Genomic DNA, 18555 nt, shown 5'->3' on the forward strand with positions numbered 1-18555 from the left:
ATTTTTTATTAAATAAAAACGAAACAAAGGGACTAGGAACTTTAAATGCATTTGAATGCTTCTCCCTTAGATCAGATATGACTTCGGGGTATTTCGGTGGAAATAAATTAACTGTGCTGTACAATGTGTAGCCTGAGGAAACATACTAAATGGATTACAGTTCAGGGATTTAGAGACACTTCTACAGGTAATGCGGATTCTGCTGACAGACAAAGACTTAATTTCAGCATATTTAGACCTAACCCACTGTAATCTGACAGAAAATATACAATACATTTCCCACAGTGCAAATCAACTCAGAGGGCTCTATTTTAACAAACCTGACACAATGGTAAATCCTATCACTGGCAGTAGCGCTATAGGTCAGAGGGTGTATCAGAAATATTTTTGCTATTTTCACTGCAGGAATTATGAGCACAATAGCTGTCGGTGGCAAAAGGAGCTTGGTTTTCAATCAACACGTTCCATGGCTTAATACTGCATGCGTTTGTCTCAAGTTCTGTAGGTTATTGATGGTCTTTGCGTTGTCAACAACTCCAATACCGCTGGGGTCACGGAATATTCTTGTTCTAGTCCATTGTTGATTGATACTATAGTTTATTAAATAGCATAGGCTACAGTAATGAGTTGTAACGATTGACTGATACTCATGGTCCAGGTTTAAATGTTTAAAAGGTTCTGCCGAACTAACCTATTTCCCAAATAAAAATAGTCATTGAATGACCAAAACATCACACATAATATTTGTACGCTATTAACCTTTTCATACATGCCAACACACAGGTGTGATCATTCTACAGTGGTCCCTGTAGCATAAGATCAAAGCGGTGTGATTAGTGTGGTTAGAAAAAACGTCCAGTTTAGGTATGACACAACAATCAGCATTTGAGCTGGGCACACGTTTTTTCAGAAACATTTTGCACAAACACAGTCCTTACAATTTTTTTTCTTTTTTCACCTTTATTTAACCAGGTAGGCCAGTTGAGAACACGTTCTCATTTACAACTGCGACCTGACCAAGATAAAGCAAAGCAGTGTGACACAAACAACAAAACAGAGTTACACATGGAATAAACAAGCGTACAGTCAATAACCCAATTGGAAAGAAAAGTCTATATACAGTGTGTGCAAATGGCGTGAGAAGGTAAGGCAATAAATAGGCCAAAGCAGTGAAGTAATTACAATTTAGCAAATTAACACTGGAGTGATAGATGAGCAGATGGTGATGTAGAAATACTGGTGTGCAAAGAGCAGAAAAGTACATTTAAAAAATATTGGGATGAGGTAGGTAGATGGGCTATGTACAGCTGCAGCGATCGGTTAGCTGCTCAGATAGCTGATGTTTAAAGTTAGTAAGGGAAATATAAGTCTCCAGCTTCAGCAATTTTTGTCCAGAATGTGAGCAGTTAATTTTTGGATGCAATGTTCAGACATTCACAGAAGTAGATACAGTAAAACACAATCATCCAAACCGAAAAAATGTAGGCCTCATTTGTCCTCAGTTAGCGCATCACAAGCAGTCATATTTTTATAACTCTCGGCTGACAGACTACAATCTGAATTAACTACTAGCAAATATTATTTATAATTAATCCATCACGGGTGACCTCACCATTGATCGAAATAATTGAGCAAAACACTTTCTAGAAATCGAAAGTAATCCGACGATGGGTAGTTTCTGCGCATTGCCATGTTTGTTTTTTCACAGAAACCAAAGATCAGAGAGAACAAGATGAGTTTGGTCTGTTTATAGTATGCATGTTAAAGGGGGTGTGTCGTCTACCATCGTTCACATCCCACCATTCCCTTCCGGAAGATCTCATAAAATGAGTGAACCTTTGCTGACCTCAATTTTTTTTATAACATCCTTACGTGAAACCCAGACTGCATTGTATGTCAACAAACTTGGCTCTACACATAGCTGGAATTAGCTAAGCTTATCTTAATCAGTACAAACTTCAAAAAAGTGTTTTACACACGTGTCCGTTACAATCTATGCAAGAATCGGAATGCATGTTTTGTCACCAGTACTTGAAACCATGTGATACTTATTTATAAATTTACTGTTTTATTCACAACTTTTTCTGATAGTGATTTATTGATACAAGCGGAGCGTGCCAGCAGTCAATCACCTAACCTCTCACTCCCACTCAGCCATTCAGTGTTGTTGTTCATGTATGTAGCTAGTGAGCTAAGCTGTAGCATTAGCAATGTCTTTCAAAAGGAGACAACTCACAAATGTGGAAATTCTGTAGATGTATTTTTAAATTCTGACAATGAGTCTGTGTATGAAAGTCAGGAATCAGATTCTGACAGTGACCGTGAGGAGCTGCCCCCCCAACCTTGTGGCCATTGAGGACCCTGAATCTGAGGACCCCTTGTCCACTGATGAAGTCCCCGGTCCCTTTGAAGATGCTGGTGGTGATGGAGGCAGACCGATAATGGATGAAGTACAGGAGTTCTGTGGTAGCTGGAAGGCTGCCAGTCATTTCACCCCTCTTGGCCTTGCTGTTTGATTTGAGTCCCAGTCTGGAGTGCAAAGCCCCTTGCTTTTTCCATCTGAGGCAGAGTGCTTCAAGTTGTTTCTGACAGAAGTGATGGGAGACATAGTAGAAGAGACTAATCGCTATGCCTTGGAGCTACAGGAGAAGAGCGAGGACACTCTCTAAATGTGTGACAACCACAATTAGTGAAATGTATACCTCCCTGGTGACATTCCTCATGAGAATAGTAAAGAAGAAATCCCAAAGAGAATACTGGAGCACAGATCCTATGTTTGCAACTCCCTTCTTTGCCACCCTCTTTTCCCAAGACCGCTTCCTAGTGCTGCATGCGATGCCTGCATTTCGTCAACAATGCTACTGCCAACCTAAATGACCCGTTACCCAAAATAAGAAATGTTCTTACCAGCCTGACATCAGCATTTGGTTGGGTCTTTGTGCCATACAAGGACCTATGCATTGATGAATCCCTGATGTTATGGAAAGGTAGGCTGGCGCTCCATCAATATATACCCTCCAAAAGAGGTCAAGTTCTTTGTCATGTGCAACTTGAAGACAGGATTTGTGCAGGACATTATAGTTTACACAGGGTCCACCACTGTCATCCAACATTATGAGTGGCTTGGTGTTTCCAGGTCTGTGGTGATGACCATGCTGGCTCCTCATCTCGGCAAGGGACACTTTGTATGTGGACAATTGGTACAGCAGTCCCACACTCTTCCAGCATCTGCTCTCCAACAGCACAGGGGCCTGTGGCACAGTCAGGTCAAACAGGAAGGTGATGTCGGCATTCGGAAGCAGGAAGATGCAGAGAGGGGAGGTGGAGTTCAAGGAGAATGGTCAACAGCTGGCAGTAAAGTGGCAAGACAAACGAGACGTCCATGTCCTCTCCACTTTACATACAGGAACCATGTCGGCCACAGGGAAGGTGGACCACTTGACAGGAGAGAGAAAGATCACACCAGACTGTGTTTGACTATAACCTCAAAATGTGGGCAGTGGATAAGGTGGACATGATGAACAGCTTTGTGGAAAGCACTCGGAAAACTACCAAGTGGTATAGAAGATATTTTTTCCATCTGATCGACATTGCTGTCCTCAATGGCCACATAATTCACCACCAACTAACAGGTGAAATGATTACCGAACAAGGTATTTTTTTGTAATTGGACGTACAGTTCACATACAGCTCCATTACGCAATTATTGTGACAATATCTCACCCACCTACCCACTGCCTCATCATCCTCTCCTTTCCCTCATCCTACCCACTCCCTCATAGGTAAAGTAATTACCTAGCAAAAGTATAGAGAGAACCTCATGAGAGAGCTGCTGGAGGAGCACCACACCCCGAGGGCGCCCATCCACTAGGGGCTGTCCGGCTGCATACAATCCCCTACGCCTCACTGCATGGCATTTTCCCTGTGAAGTCTCTCAAAGTGCTGCTCAAGGTAGTCGCACAGGGAGGCCCAGCAAAGTCTGCCTGCCTGGCACCAGGAGGAGGAGGCAGAGGAAGTTGACAAAATAGATGTGTGTAGCTTGTGATACACCTCTGTGTTTCACCATGCTTTGGGGTGTATCATATGCTCAAGCCCCATTGAACACATGTGCAGCAATTACTGACTGACTGACCTGACAGGTGACCTGCAATGATACTATGCCTTTAGAGGTGGAGGGTGGAAATGGAGTTGATGTTCACTCACTGCATGAACATGAAATACAGGTTATGCATATTCAGGTTTTTTCCCCTCTAGCAAAACAAGTTTGTTGACGTTGTTCAACCAACCACCACCAATACTGCAATAAAATAGACAACTATTATGTATTGGCCTGTGTTTTCTTGCTATGTTTTCATCCAGTAAAACTGTTAAAAGCTGGCCTCAATCTTCAGCTCCAAAGATGTCCAGTTATGATATTGGCAAATACTTTTTGTGTGTGTGTATTCTGAAAGTACAGAATAAAGAGGAATTATTAGTCATTAGAATACAATATCAAGATATAGCAATAAAACAATATTACAAAGAAGTAACATAACACTGCTACAAAAACAATATATTGCATTGAGATCCCGTGCCTTATGACTCCCAAGTGGCGCAGCATTCTAAGGCCAGGGTGGCTTCAAAATACAACACAAGCTAATACTTCTCTTATGCAATTAGCATAATGTAGCTAGCTACATAAGCACAATTAAATATAGCACCATAAAGGTTATGAAGTGAGTAACGTTACCTTGCGTGTTCGTGGTTATAAGGAATATACACAAATGTTATGCTCCATACATAGTGAGCTACAGTAGAAAACCACGACATACAGAAACTATAACGAAATAAGGCACTTACATTGATAAAAATGCACACATTTCCAAAGCTATTATTAGTAATTAAAACAACAATGACTGCGATGCGGGCACCAGACAAATGTTGGATGCCTGGCTGCAGTTGGTGTTTTCATTGATATGTATGGCTGCCAGGTACAGCCTAAAATGACAAGGGTTTGCTTAGGAAAAATTAGTCATTGCGCATTACAGATGATGAAAACTAACTTTTGTGACGTAATATACCTGCACAGGATTCCAAAGTTGGAAAAAACACAATATTGGGCGTAAACCTAAGAATGAGGCTGTGGAAGCCTTCCAGGGCAGAGTTCTGGTAGAGGGGATTCAACTTGGCAAAATCCAAAATGGTTTGGTCGTTGGAATAGAAGTGAGTAGTATTATTATAGGATCGTCGTGTGTGGTCATTCGGCAAGTGATTGAAAAGGGATGTCCCCTTGCTACCCTCTGTTCACCACATGCTCCAGTACTCGTCGACCAGTAGAGGTGGTTGGTGATGCTCTGCACCCATTTTTTTCAACATCAGACATTCCTTGTCCTTGGCTACTACCTCCACTTCCCTAGAAATACTTGATTATTTTTTTAGTTGACCTTTATTTAACTAGGCAAGTCAGTTAAGAATATGTTCTTATTTACAATGACGGCCTATACCGCCCAAACCTGTACGATGCTGGGCCAATTGTGCGAACGCCCTATGGGACTCCCAATCACAGTCAGTTGTGATACAGCCTGGATTCGAAACCAGGGTGGCTGTAGTGACGCCTCTAGCACTGAGATGCAGTGCCTTAGACCGATGCGTCACACAGAAGGAAATATTGATTTGATCAACCATAACTTGATATTTCCTTTACATTGTAAGGGGTAAGCTTGCTTTAGCTCGATGAGTGAGCGCATTTTGCACTTTTGGGATTATTGTATCAATCTAGCTAAATCAAGCATTTTAGCTAATTAGCATCTCTTTAACTAATTTAAAAATATATATATTTTGCAACTACTTAGCATGTTAGTTCACCGTTCCCCTAACCGTAAGCATTTTAGGTAACCCTTGCCCTAACCTTAACCTAACTCCTAAACTTAACCCCTAACCCTAGCCAGCTAGCTAATGTTAGCCACCTAGGCACCTAGCTAGAATTTGTAACGTATAATACATTTAGCAAATTCTTAAAACATATTGCACATTTTGAATATACGGAACCTATACTATACCAGAGTAGTTGGGGAAAGGTGCAGGCAGGCTCAGGTTCGGGTCAGGTAGAGGTCGGTAATCCAGAGGTGGGGCAAAGGTACAGGACGGCAGGCGGGCTCAGGGTCAGGGGCAGGCAGAGTGGTCAGGCAGGCGGGCTCAGAGTCAAACACAGGCAAGGGTCAAAACCAGGGAGGTGAGAAAGGGAGAGACTGAAAAGCAGGAGCTGAGACAAAGAAAATGCTGTTTTGACTTGACGAACTGGCAACAGACCATCAGAGAACACAGGTATAAATATACAGGGGATAATGGTGAAGATGGGCGACACCTGGAGGTGAGGTGGAGACAATCACAAAGAGAGGTGAAACAGATCAGGGTGTGACAGTATCACACCGTACTAAATGGAGTGTCCCAGATTTACATACAGAATAGTATGAAATGCTCTGAGATTAGGATGCCCCTGATCCTGAAACACCTTGACCAACCAAAAACCTACACCAGAGCATTCTTTATAGATTTTTCCTCTGCCTTTAACTCCCTATAAACCACACCTTCTACTAGCCAAAATGAATGAACTGGACATTAACCCACCCCTCATTCACTGGTATCACTAATTTCTAAGTGATATCTGCGTAGCACCATCAGCATTCAAATGCTTGCAAAATGGCTTGCGCAGTTTTAGGCTTTATTAGTGGAGTGACAACCAATGTAAATTGCTAGGTTATTGTGCGGCAAATTAGCGTGGCAAATTCAAATAATGATATAAAATCAAACATTCATTAAATCACACATGTAAGATACTCAATTAAAGCTACACTCGTTGTGAATCCAGCCAACATATCAGATTTCTAAAAGCTTTTCGGCGAAACCATTAAGAAGCTATTATCTGATGATAGCACAATAGTAAACAAAGAGGGTAGCATATTTCAAACCTGCAGGCGCTGCACAAAACGCTGAAATAAAATATAAAACATGCATTACCTTTGACGAGCTTCTTTTGTTGGCACTCCAATATGTCCCATAAACATCACAATTGGAAACTTGTTCTCAACTGGCCTACCTGGTTAAATAAAGATGAAATAAAAATAAGTAAAATAAAAAATGGCGAAATTGCAAACTAACATGCGTTTGACAATTGCACCCCCTTAGCACCAGCCAAAAAAGTTTAGAATAATAAGTTCCGGGGGAGTGGTTGAAAGCAATCAGCTAGACCACCCCAGGCCACCAGACCAAAGTTTTATTTTTGGCCAATACACTCTACAACTACTGTAAGTCACAGTGTAGGTCATATTAAGTGAACATTTTGATATTATTATCCCTTCCTCCCTCATTGGTGTCTTTGGCAACATGTTACTAATGATGTCCATTAATTAACAAGGCACCGGTGAGTGCAATTAAGGGGGTCCAATCGCTAATTAAAATGTAGACTGCAGTCAAACGCATTGCAAATGCTGTTGGGCTGAAGAGGAAGAAACGAGAGGAATGGAGAGAGGTAGAGAATGGAAAGAAAGAGTGGGGGTTGGCACAAATGTTTTTGTCTTTCTGCTTTTCTCTCTCCTCTCCCTCAATGGTGGAACTGGGAAGGAATAGAGTGATGAGATCTACTGGTGGTGGACACACTGAAATGTGTTTCTCTCATGATCTCCCTCTCTCTTCAGCCATCATTGAGAAATGAGAGAGGAAGAGAGATGAAGAGAGGGGAGAACAAGTGGTGTTGGAACACAGATTTTTTGTATTTCTCACTCTCTTCACGTCCTCTATGTACTTTAAATGTGCCACTTTTCCATTGCATTTGATGCACTTGAGGAGCATCGAGTGATGCAGTGAATACAGTTACACACGCAGAGAGCGAGAGAAACAGTGATTTAGACATTCATCGATGGAGACAGTGGTCCCCCCCCCTCTCTGATCAAAGGTCAATAAGGCCACCTCTTCTGTGCCATACAGTCCCATAATTGGGTTGATGTGTGCCCCTGCCCGCTGTGTGTAACCATGGCAATGGGGCGACACCTGCAGAGCCCAGTGAGCCGGTGAATTTGTTTGCAGTACCCAGGGCAAAGGTTAGAGCCTACAACATAAACACACACACACACTATACTCCGTCCAGCCGGCCACCCGAGACACTCATTTACATTCAGCACATCTACAGTCAGATGGTTTTCTAAACCACACACACACACAGTAGGTAATCTAATCTCTACTGAGGTTACTTACCTAATTCAAAAACCATATTATTTTTCATACTGATATCTAAAATTATTAGCTGTAGTCAAGCAGCTTATGCTGAAAATCCTTCTATTTAACAGGTCTATTTAACTTTTTTCTTCTTTAGACAAAAGCTAATAATTCACTTATAACATTTTATTTGTGTATTAATTTCCAGGGTGCAATTAACAGAAAGACAGCAGGCTTCAGACCTTGTAGGGTAAGAGTTGAATATATATTCACTAGAACAACTTTAAAAAGGTCTTACATTTACGTAACTTGTTTATGAACTATATAATGATTTAAACATGCATACATTTCTATAAAAGGAATACATTTACCACAGTACCTAACTTCCCCCATGATGGATTTTGTGAATAGTAACAGCAGTGGAAGCTGCTGAATCGAGGACGGCTCATAATAATGGCTGAAACGGAGCGAATTGAAAAACAAACACATGTAAACCATGCGTTTGCTGTATTTGATACCATTGCAACTATCCCACTCCAGCCAATACCATGAGCCCGTCCTCCCTAATTAAGGTTCCACCAACCTCATGTGAGTCACAGGTACATTTTTACATTTACATTTAAGTAATTTAGCAGACGCTCTTATCCAGAGCGACTTATAAATTGGTGCATTCACCTTATGACATCCAGTAGAACAGTCACTTTACAATAGTGCATCTAAATCTTAAAGGGGGGGAGGGGTGAGAAGGATTACTTATCCTATCCTAGGTATTCCTTAAAGAGGTGGGGTTTCAGGTGTCTCCGGAAGGTGGTGATTGACTCCGCTGTACTGGAGTCCTGAGGGAGTTTGTTCCACCATTGGGGGGCCAGAGCAGCGAACAGTTTTGACTGGGCTGAGCGGGAACTGTACTTCGTCAGTGGTAGGGAGGCGAGCAGGCCAGAGGTGGATGAACGCAGTGCCCTTGTTTGGGTGTAGGGCCTGATCAGAGCCTGGAGGTACTGAGGTGCCGTTCCCCTCACAGCTCCGTAGGCAAGCACCATGGTCTTGTAGCGGATGCGAGCTTCAACTGGAAGCCAGTGGAGAGAGCGGAGGAGCGGGGTGACATGAGAGAACTTGGGAAGGTTGAACACCAGACGGGCTGCGGCGTTCTGGATGAGTTGTAGGGGTTTAATGGCACAGGCAGGGAGCCCAGCCAACAGCGAGTTGCAGTAATCCAGACGGGAGATGACAAGTGCCTGGATTAGGACCTGCGCCGCTTCCTGTGTGAGGCAGGGTCGTACTCTGTGGATGTTGTAGAGCATGAACCTACAGGAACGGGCCACCGCCTTGATGTTAGTTGAGAACGACAGGGTGTTGTCCAGGATCACGCCAAGGTTCTTAGCGCTCTAGGAGGAGGACACAATGGAGTTGTCAACCGTGATGGCGAGATCATGGAACGGGCAGTCCTTCCCCGGGAGGAAGAGCAGCTCCGTCTTGCCGAGGTTCAGCTTGAGGTGGTGATCCGTCATCCACACTGATATGTCTGCCAGACATGCAGAGATGCGATTCGCCACCTGGTCATCAGAAGGGGGAAAGGAGAAGATTAATTGTGTGTCGTCTGCATAGCAATGATAGGAGAGACCATGTGAGGTTATGACAGAGCCAAGTGACTTGGTGTATAGCGAGAATAGGAGAGGGCCTAGAACAGAGCTCTGGGGGACACCAGTGGTGAGAGCGTGTGGTGAGGAGACAGATTCTCGCCACGCCACCTGGTAGGAGCGACCTGTCAGGTAGGACACAATCCAAGCGTGGGCCGCGCGGGAGATGCCCAACTCGGAGAGGGTGGAGAGGAGGATCTGATGGTTCACAGTATCGAAGGCAGCCAATAGGTCTAGAAGGATAAGAGCAGAGGAGAGAGAGTTAGCTTTAGCAGTGCGGAGCGCCTCCGTGATACAGAGAAGAGCAGTCTCAGTTGAATGACTAGTCTTGAAACCTGACTGATTTGGATCAAGAAGGTAATTCAGAGAGAGATAGCGGGAGAGCTGGCCAAGGACGGCACGTTCAAGAGTTTTGGAGAGAAAAGAAAGAAGGGATACTGGTCTGTAGTTGTTGACATCGGAGGGATCGAGTGTAGGTTTTTTCAGAAGGGGTGCAACTCTCGCTCTCTTGAAGACGGAAGGGACGTAGCCAGCGGTCAGGGATGAGTTGATGAGCGAGGTGAGGTAAGGGAGAAGGTCTCCGGAAATGGTCTGGAGAAGAGAGGAGGGGATAGGGTCAAGCGGGCAGGTTGTTGTGCGGCCGGCCGTCACAAGACGCGAGATTTCATCTGGAGAGAGAGGGGAGAAAGAGGTCAGAGCACAGGGTAGGGCAGTGTGAGCAGAACCAGCGGTGCCGTTTGACTTAGCAAACGAGGATCGGATGTCGTCGACCTTCTTTTCAAAATGGTTGACGAAGTCATCTGCAGAGAGGGAGGAGGGGGAGGGGAGGAGGATTCAGGAGGGAGGAGAAGGTGGCAAAGAGCTTCCTAGGGTTAGAGGCAGATGCTTGGAATTTAGAGTGGTAGAAAGTGGCTTTAGCAGCAGAGACAGATGAGGAAAATGTAGAGAGGAGGGAGTGAAAGGATGCCAGGTCCGCAGGGAGGCGAGTTTTCCTCCATTTCCGCTCGGCCTCCCGGAGCCCTGTTCTGTGAGCTCGCAATGAGTCGTCGAGCCACGGGGCGGGGGGGAGGACCGAGCCGGCCTGGAGGATAGGGGACATAGAGAGTCAAAGGATGCAGAAAGGGAGGAGAGGAGGGTTGAGGAGGCAGAATCAGGAGATAGGTTGGAGAAGGTTTGAGCAGAGGGAAGAGATGATAGGATGGAAGAGGAGAGAGTAGCGGGGGAGAGAGAGCGAAGGTTGGGACGGCGCGATACCATCCGAGTAGGGGCAGTGTGGGAGGTGTTGGATGAGAGCGAGATGGAAAAGGATACAAGGTAGTGGTCGGAGACTTGGAGGGGAGTTGCAATGAGGTTAGTGGATGAACAGCATCTAGTAAAGATGAGGTCGAGCGTATTGCCTGCCTTGTGAGTAGGGGGGGAAGGTGAGAGGGTGAGGTCAAAAGAGGAGAGGAGTGGAAAGAAGGAGGCAGAGAGGAATGAGACAAAGGTAGACGTGGGGAGGTTAAAGTCGCCCAGCACTGTGAGAGATGAGCTGTCCTCAGGAAAGGAGCTTATCAAGGCATCAAGCTCATTGATGAACTCTCCGAGGGAACCTGGAGGGCGATACATGATAAGGATGTTGAGGTTGAAAGGGCTGGTAACTGTGACAGCATGGAATTCAAAGGAGGCGATAGACAGATGGGTAAGGGGAGAAAGATGACCACTTGGGAGAGATGAGGATCCCGGTGCCACCACCCCGCTGACCAGAAGCTCTCGGGGTGTGCGAGAACACGTGGGCGGACGAAGAGAGAGCAGTAGGAGTAGCAGTGTTGTCTGTGGTGATCCATGTTTCCGTCAGTGCCAAGAAGTCGAGGGACTGGAGGGAGGCATAGGCTGAGATGAACTCTGCCTTGTTGGCCGCAGATCGGCAGTTCCAGAGGCTACCGGAGACCTGGAACTCCACGTGGGTCGTGCGCGCTGGGACCACCAGATTAGGGTGGCCGCGGCCACGCGGTGTGGAGCGTTTGTATGGTCTGTGCAGAGAGGAGAGAACAGGGATAGACAGACACATAGTTGACAGGCTACAGAAGAGGCTACGCTAATGCAAAGGAGATTGGAATGACAAGTGGACTACACGTCTCGAATGTTCAGAAAGTTAAGCTTACGTAGCAAGAATCTTATTGACTAAAATGATTAAAATGATTAAAATGATACAGTACTGCTGAAGTAGGCTAGCTGGCAGTGGCTGCGTTGTTGACACTACACTAATCAAGTCGTTCCGTTGAGTGTAATAGTTTCTGCAGTGCTGCTATTCGGGGGCTAGCTGGCTAGCTAGCAGTGTTGTTAACGTTACGTTGCGTTAACAGAACGACAATAGCTGGCTAGCTAACCTAGAAAATCGCTCTAGACTACACAATTATCTTTGATACAAAGACGGCTATGTAGCTAGCTACGATCAAACAAATCAAACCGTTGTACTGTAATGAAATGAAATGAAAATGTGATACTACCTGTGAATGCGACCGGGTTGTTGAGTCCTATTCGGTAGACGTTGGCTAGCTGTTGGCTAGCTGTCGGCTAGCTATTACTTTTTTAGCTACAGTATACATATTTCCCAAGCATATTACATCATTTATGCAGCAACATACAACACATTTTTGGACTCTTGTTGTGCTGTGCTCACTTGAACAGTGAGCAAGTGCTGTGTTCACTTGAACAGGAAAGTGGCACTGCGGTTCTTCTTGTGGGCAAATTTTGTCATCAAACTTTGTCATCAAAATCTGGCATTCTCTGGATTTATGGTGCTTTCAAGACAACTGGGAACTCTGGAAAAAAAACAAGGTTGAATCATGATGTCAGTAATCTTCAGGTAGGAGCTCTAGAATGAGACCAGGGTTCCCAACTTGGAATTCAGTGTTGGATGACGTTAAAAAGTATTTTCCCAGTCGGAGCAAATTTTTTTCCAGAGTTCCCAGTTGTCTTGACAGCACCATAAATCCAGAGAATGACAGACTTTGATGACAAAGTTATCATCAAGGCAAAGGGTGGCTCCTTTGAAGAATCTAAAATCTAAAATAGATTTAGATTTGTTAAACACTTTTTTGGTTAACACATGATTCCATATGTGTTATTTCATAGTTTTGATGTCTTCACTATTATTCGACAATGTAGAAAATAGTAAAAATTACGAAAAAATTATTAATAATCCTTGAATGTGTAGGTAGGTGTGTCCAAACTTGACTGGTACTCTAAAAAAATATTTAGATACAGCTTAATGAATTAACTGTAAACATTAACTCTGTAACCCATTATTAATGTTACAACATCCTCCCCCGATGAACAACTGTGTTCATCTAAATCTCTAAGCTGTGTATTAACTGGAATAGGTCTTCTCAACAAAGTCCCGAGGCAGTATGAACTGAACATAACATAACTAGGCCATCTCGGCCTGGAAACAGTTCCTCAAACTTCCCTAGTTTACAGGTTTGTCTGGGTGTGTTATCTTCACACACTTTTTCAGTGGGGTGGGCTGTGGTGTGTCACAGCAGTGTGCTGACTTTAGAGCCAGCAAGTAGTCTCTTGTGTTTTGCGGGTACTATTTAATGAAGCTGACAGTTGAGGACTTGTGAGGTGTCTGTTTCTCAGTTGTGCACCTGGGGCCTCCCAATCCTCTTTCTATTCTGGTTAGTGCCAGTTTGTGCTGTTCTGTGAAGGGAGTACTCCACAGCGTTGTACGAGATCTTCAGTTTCTTGGCAATTTCTTGCATGGAATAGCCTTAATTTCTCAGAACAAGAATAGACTGACAAGTATCAGAATAAAGTCCTTTGTTGCTGGCCATTTTGAGCCTGTAATTGAACCCACAAATGCTGATGCTCCAGATACTCAACTAGTCTAAAGAAGGCCAGTTTTATTGCTTATTTAATCAGGACAACAGTTTTCAGCTTTACTAAGATAATTGTAAAATGGTTTTCTAATGATCAATTAGCCTTTTAAAATTATGAACTTGGATTAGCTAAAAACGTGCCATTGGAACACAGGAGTGATGGTTGGTGTTAATGGGCCTCTGTACAGCTATGTTGATATTCCATAAAAACATTTTTAAAAATCTGCCGTTTCCAGCTACAATAGTCATTTACAACATTAAAAATGTCTACAGTGTAGATCAATTTCATGTTATTATAATGGACAAAAATGTGCTTTTCTTTCAAAAACAAGGACATTTCTAAGTGACCCCAAACTTTTGAATGGTAGTGTAGGTAAACTTCTCTTTATTGCACAGTGAATCATTGTTGTCAATATCAATCTCATACCAGCTCTAAATCTCCTGCCACATACTGACATCAATATAGAATTTCTCAATAATCAAATTTGGTAGCCTTACTGATTGTCTCTGTGATCTGTTTGAGTTAGCAACAGTGGATTGAGGTCCTGGTAGTGGATTGAGGTCCTGTTTCTTCTTAATCACCCGTTGTGCACGGCTCTTCAGCATGATAACGCTCTCTTTGTAATCCTCCGTGCATGGAAACTTTGCCTCCAATCAGTCCAACGAAGCTGTAGAATTCCACAATCAAGTTCAAACAAGCTGTCCTCCTTAGCTGACAGCAATTCCAACAATGTCCTCAAGTTATCCTTATCCTGATTTGACTGGGTTATTTCCATATCAATCTGATTCAAAATCCATGTTGTGTCACCTCGAATGTTAACCCACTTTCGTCTCATTTGACATTCCTCCTCAGCCATTTCAGCTGCTTCATCCCTCTGATCTTCGTCGCAGCCAGTGTTTCCGACTCCTCATTAAGGAAAGTAGCTATTGGCTGTCCTAAAAGTCATTAGAAGTCGCTAAATGACATCATCACCTAATTTGCATAATTGGCCATGTGCATGTAATTGTGAATGACACTGTAGGACAGGGGAATAACATTGTGGTAGAGACAAAAAGTGAGTAAAAAAACACCCTAAATATGTTTAGAACTACAAATTAGCAAGCTGCAGAGAGTGGCACAACAAGCGAATTAGAACCAGATATTTGAGCCATACTCCTCCATCAGCACTTTATGGACCCCATTGTTAATCCCCGCATAACAGAGGCATGTCAGTCCCTATCGCCAGGAGTTTCTCTTTTTTAAGACAACACTTCTCGAGGAAAGCCACAACAGCACGGGCTATAGATTTGGCATCTCCTCCCTCTTAGCGATCGACATTTGGTTTGCCATTGCTAGAACTACTAAATTACCTTAGCTGGTGAGTCAATTCGAGTAAGCTAGCGTGGTAGAGCTTGCTAGCTTATGCGCTACAATGTTTATCCATGTGACATTGCCAGGTTGTTCAGGTAAACCACCGTATTATAATTTTTTTTAATGTAACCAATAGTCGGAAGCCAACTTGATTGTCGCGGACTATTTCTTTGTTACATTATATTAAAATTACCCATAGAAAATAAATCTCACATGCATTTCTTTTAAAAATGTAATAAAATAAATAATAATACTTTTTGGGGGCCTGGGTACGCTGCACAGGCCTACGCCGCTGTGACAATGACCAAAGAGAATTCTCTCTGGAGGTATGTGATTGAGTTATTCTAAGTTTTAATTTTGTTATTTTACTAGGCAAGTCAGTTAAGAACAAATTCTTATTTTCAATGATGGCCTAGGAACAGTTGGTTAACTGCCTGTTCAGGGGCAGCACAACAGATTTGTACCTTGTCAGCTTGGGGATTTGAACTTGCAACCTTTTGGTTACTAGTCCAACGCTCTAACCACTAGGCTACCCTGCCGCCGCAGTTGGGTGAACAAAAGGACCTGAGTTATTGTACGTTACCACAATCACACCATGAGTTAATCATGAAACATACACCTCTGCCTTTTCCTAATCTGCATTGAATGCACTCATCAATGTGCTGCTACTCACAGAATGTTTCAGAGATGTCAAGTTATGATGTTGCGTGCATTTCATCACACGCTTGCAGTCAAACAATCAATAGTAATTTTCAACTCTGTGTTTTGTCTGTACTGTGTTCTCTCCGGCAGCGAACCGCACCACAGTGAGACCATCGTTTTTAGGCAAACCACAGTGCCTTGTTTAGTGTGCTCCTGAGTGCGGATATATTGTTCACATCAGTCCAAACGAACCGAAATAAGGGGGAAAACGCACCAGAGTTCAGAAAAACCGTACCAAACCATTTTGGTGTGAAAGCCCCCTAAGACTCATTCCTCCTCTCTCCCCTAACTCCTTATTTCTTATGCTCTCTTCTCTCTTACTATCTCTTCTCACTCATTACCCCCTCCTCGCCCTGCCTCCTCCTTCCTTCTTCTCCTCTCCCCCCAACCCCCACCTCTTCTCCTCTCCCCACTTCCCCTTCCCCTCACCCCCCTCATAAATCCCCCCAGGTGCTAGCAGTAGACCCAGACGATGGGGACAATGGGACAGTGGTGTACAGCATCAGCCCAGAGAACCCCTTCTACACTATCAATAGCAGCACAGGAAAGATCAGGACCAGTGGGGTTGTGCTGGACAGAGAGAGCTCCAACCCCAAAGACACACTGCTCATGAGGACCATCATCGTGTCTGCTGTTGACAGTGAGTCCCAACCTAGGCCAGAACTCTGTCTGTTTGTTGGTCAATCGTTTGGTCGGTCGGTCGATCTACGCGTCTATTTGTCTGTCTGTTTGGCTGGCTAGCTGTGACTGAGACGTCGGTCTGTCTATTCATGTATTTGTGTGTATGTGTGTCTGTCTGAGGCTGAAGAGTGTGTAAATCTGTCAGCCTATAGCATCAGTATCTAAATTACAGTGGCAGTTTATATGTGAGTCTCAGCAATAACACTGTTTCAACAAAATATTCCTGCTACTTTAATATTGATGGTGAAACTTTTATTGGTGTTTTGTGCTCTTGTAAATGCCGTGTTTGTTCCTCTGGCGCCTCCTCCAGTTGGCAGACCTCCACTGCGATCCTCATTCAGCACCACGGTGTACGTCAACCTGCTGGACCTGAATGACAATGACCCCACCTTCCTTAACCTGCCCTTTGTGGCCGAGGTGCCAGAAGGTCTGCCTATTGGATCCTCTGTGTTCAAGGTTAGCCCACCATTACAAGATATCATCAGATTTATCATTCCATGATATGTCATCAATGCATGCCAGTGTGGCAGATTAATCAGATATCATGACTGTGTGTGTGTGTGTGTGTGTGTGTGTGTGTGTGTGTGTGTGTGTGTGTGTGTGTGTGTGTGTGTGTGTGTGTGTGTGTGTGTGTGTGTGTGTGTGTGTGTGTGTGTGTGTGTGTGTGTGTGTGTGTGTGTGTGTGTGTGTGTGTGTGTGTGTGTGTGTGTGTGTGTGTGTGTGTGTGTGGGCTAATTGAAGATTTTCTTTGTTTCTGTACCTGTCTGTCATGTCCTCCTCTCACTTCTGCTCACCACACCACTTCCATCTCTCTCTCCCTTTATCTCCCCTCTGTTTCCTATCCACACACCTCTTATTCTTCTCCCCTCTCACCCTAACAACTCCCCTTTCCTCTCCTCTTTCTCTCCTCCTCTCCCTCCCTGTACTCTCCCTTCATCCTGTGTCTTTCTCTCCCTCTCCATTCCTTTCCCTCAATCCCTCTGTCCTCTCCTCCCTCAGATCCAGGTGGATGACCCTGATGAGGAGGAGAATGGTATGGTTACAATGGCGCTACAGGTGGGCATGCCACGCCTTGACTTCTATCTCAACAGCACCACGGGCATGCTGTACTCCACAGCAACGCTGGACCGTGAACAGATTGGCCTGTACCACCTGAGGATTGTGGGATACGACCAAGGGCAGAACCCGCGCACCTCCACCAGCACCCTCACCATCACAGGTATGCAATAGTCAGGGCCCATATTCATAAAGCATCTCAGAGTAGAACTGCTCATTTAGGATCAGTTTTGCCTTTCAGGACATAACTAAGATAGTGGGGACCTGATCCGAGAACACCAAACCTACTTTCAGACGCTATGAAACTTTACACCATAAAGATGGATTCAAATCTTGCAGAGATTTTCAGAGTTTAACCTTCTGGTCTGAAGCAGATATTTTAGAAGCTCTGAGAGACTAATGAGAATCTACTAAATGTGTTGCTTGTCTTGTACGCCTACTGAGCATGATTCATGACTATGAAAACATGATAACTCAGTCTGTCTGGTCTGTCTGTCTTTCTGTCTGTCTGGCTTTCTTGTCTCTCTATGTCCCTCAGTCCTAGATGCCAACGACGAGACCCCCACGTTCTTCCCCAAAGTGTACAATGTGTCCCTGCAGGAGAGCGTCCCTAGGGACGATGTGGTGGCTCACCTCAACTGCTTCGACAACGACTCCGGCCTCAACGCTGAGCTCAGCTACTTCATCACAGGTCAGAGGTCAAACTAAAGCCATGGAACCCACAAATGTGTGCGTGTGTGTGTGTGTGTGTAGTGTGTGAGTGTGTGTGTGTGTAGTGTGTGAGTGAGTGGTTAGGCAACACGTGTGTGTTTCTAGAGTGGTTGGGCAAGACGTAGAGGTGTATTATGTGAATTTCCTACTCCTTGTGTATGTAGTGTACACACATACACAAGGAGTAGGAAACTCACATAATACACCTCTCTTAGAAAAAAAGGGTTCCCAAGGGGTTCTTTGCGGGATATGGTTCTACTAAGAACTGTTTTAATCAGAAGAAACCTTTTTGTAAGTCAAAGGGTTCTATCTTATAACCTTTTACATGCTGAAAATGGGTTTTTGGAAGAAAGGGTTATTTGAT

The 18555-nt window shown here is 44.2% G+C and overlaps 1 protein-coding gene across 1 annotated transcript in view; it reads left to right on the plus strand.

The window, feature by feature from the left end:
* Positions 1 to 18555, plus strand: part of LOC124041504 (cadherin-23-like) — a 640482-nt gene that overhangs the window by 453669 nt on the left and 168258 nt on the right. The window contains 4 exon segments of the mRNA XM_046359178.1: positions 16194 to 16383; positions 16735 to 16880; positions 17424 to 17643; positions 18019 to 18171. Of these exon segments, the coding sequence (XP_046215134.1) occupies positions 16194 to 16383; positions 16735 to 16880; positions 17424 to 17643; positions 18019 to 18171 (709 nt within the window).

Source organism: Oncorhynchus gorbuscha, linkage group LG08, assembly GCF_021184085.1.
Source record: "Oncorhynchus gorbuscha isolate QuinsamMale2020 ecotype Even-year linkage group LG08, OgorEven_v1.0, whole genome shotgun sequence".
Taxonomy (NCBI): Eukaryota; Metazoa; Chordata; class Actinopteri; order Salmoniformes; family Salmonidae; genus Oncorhynchus; species Oncorhynchus gorbuscha.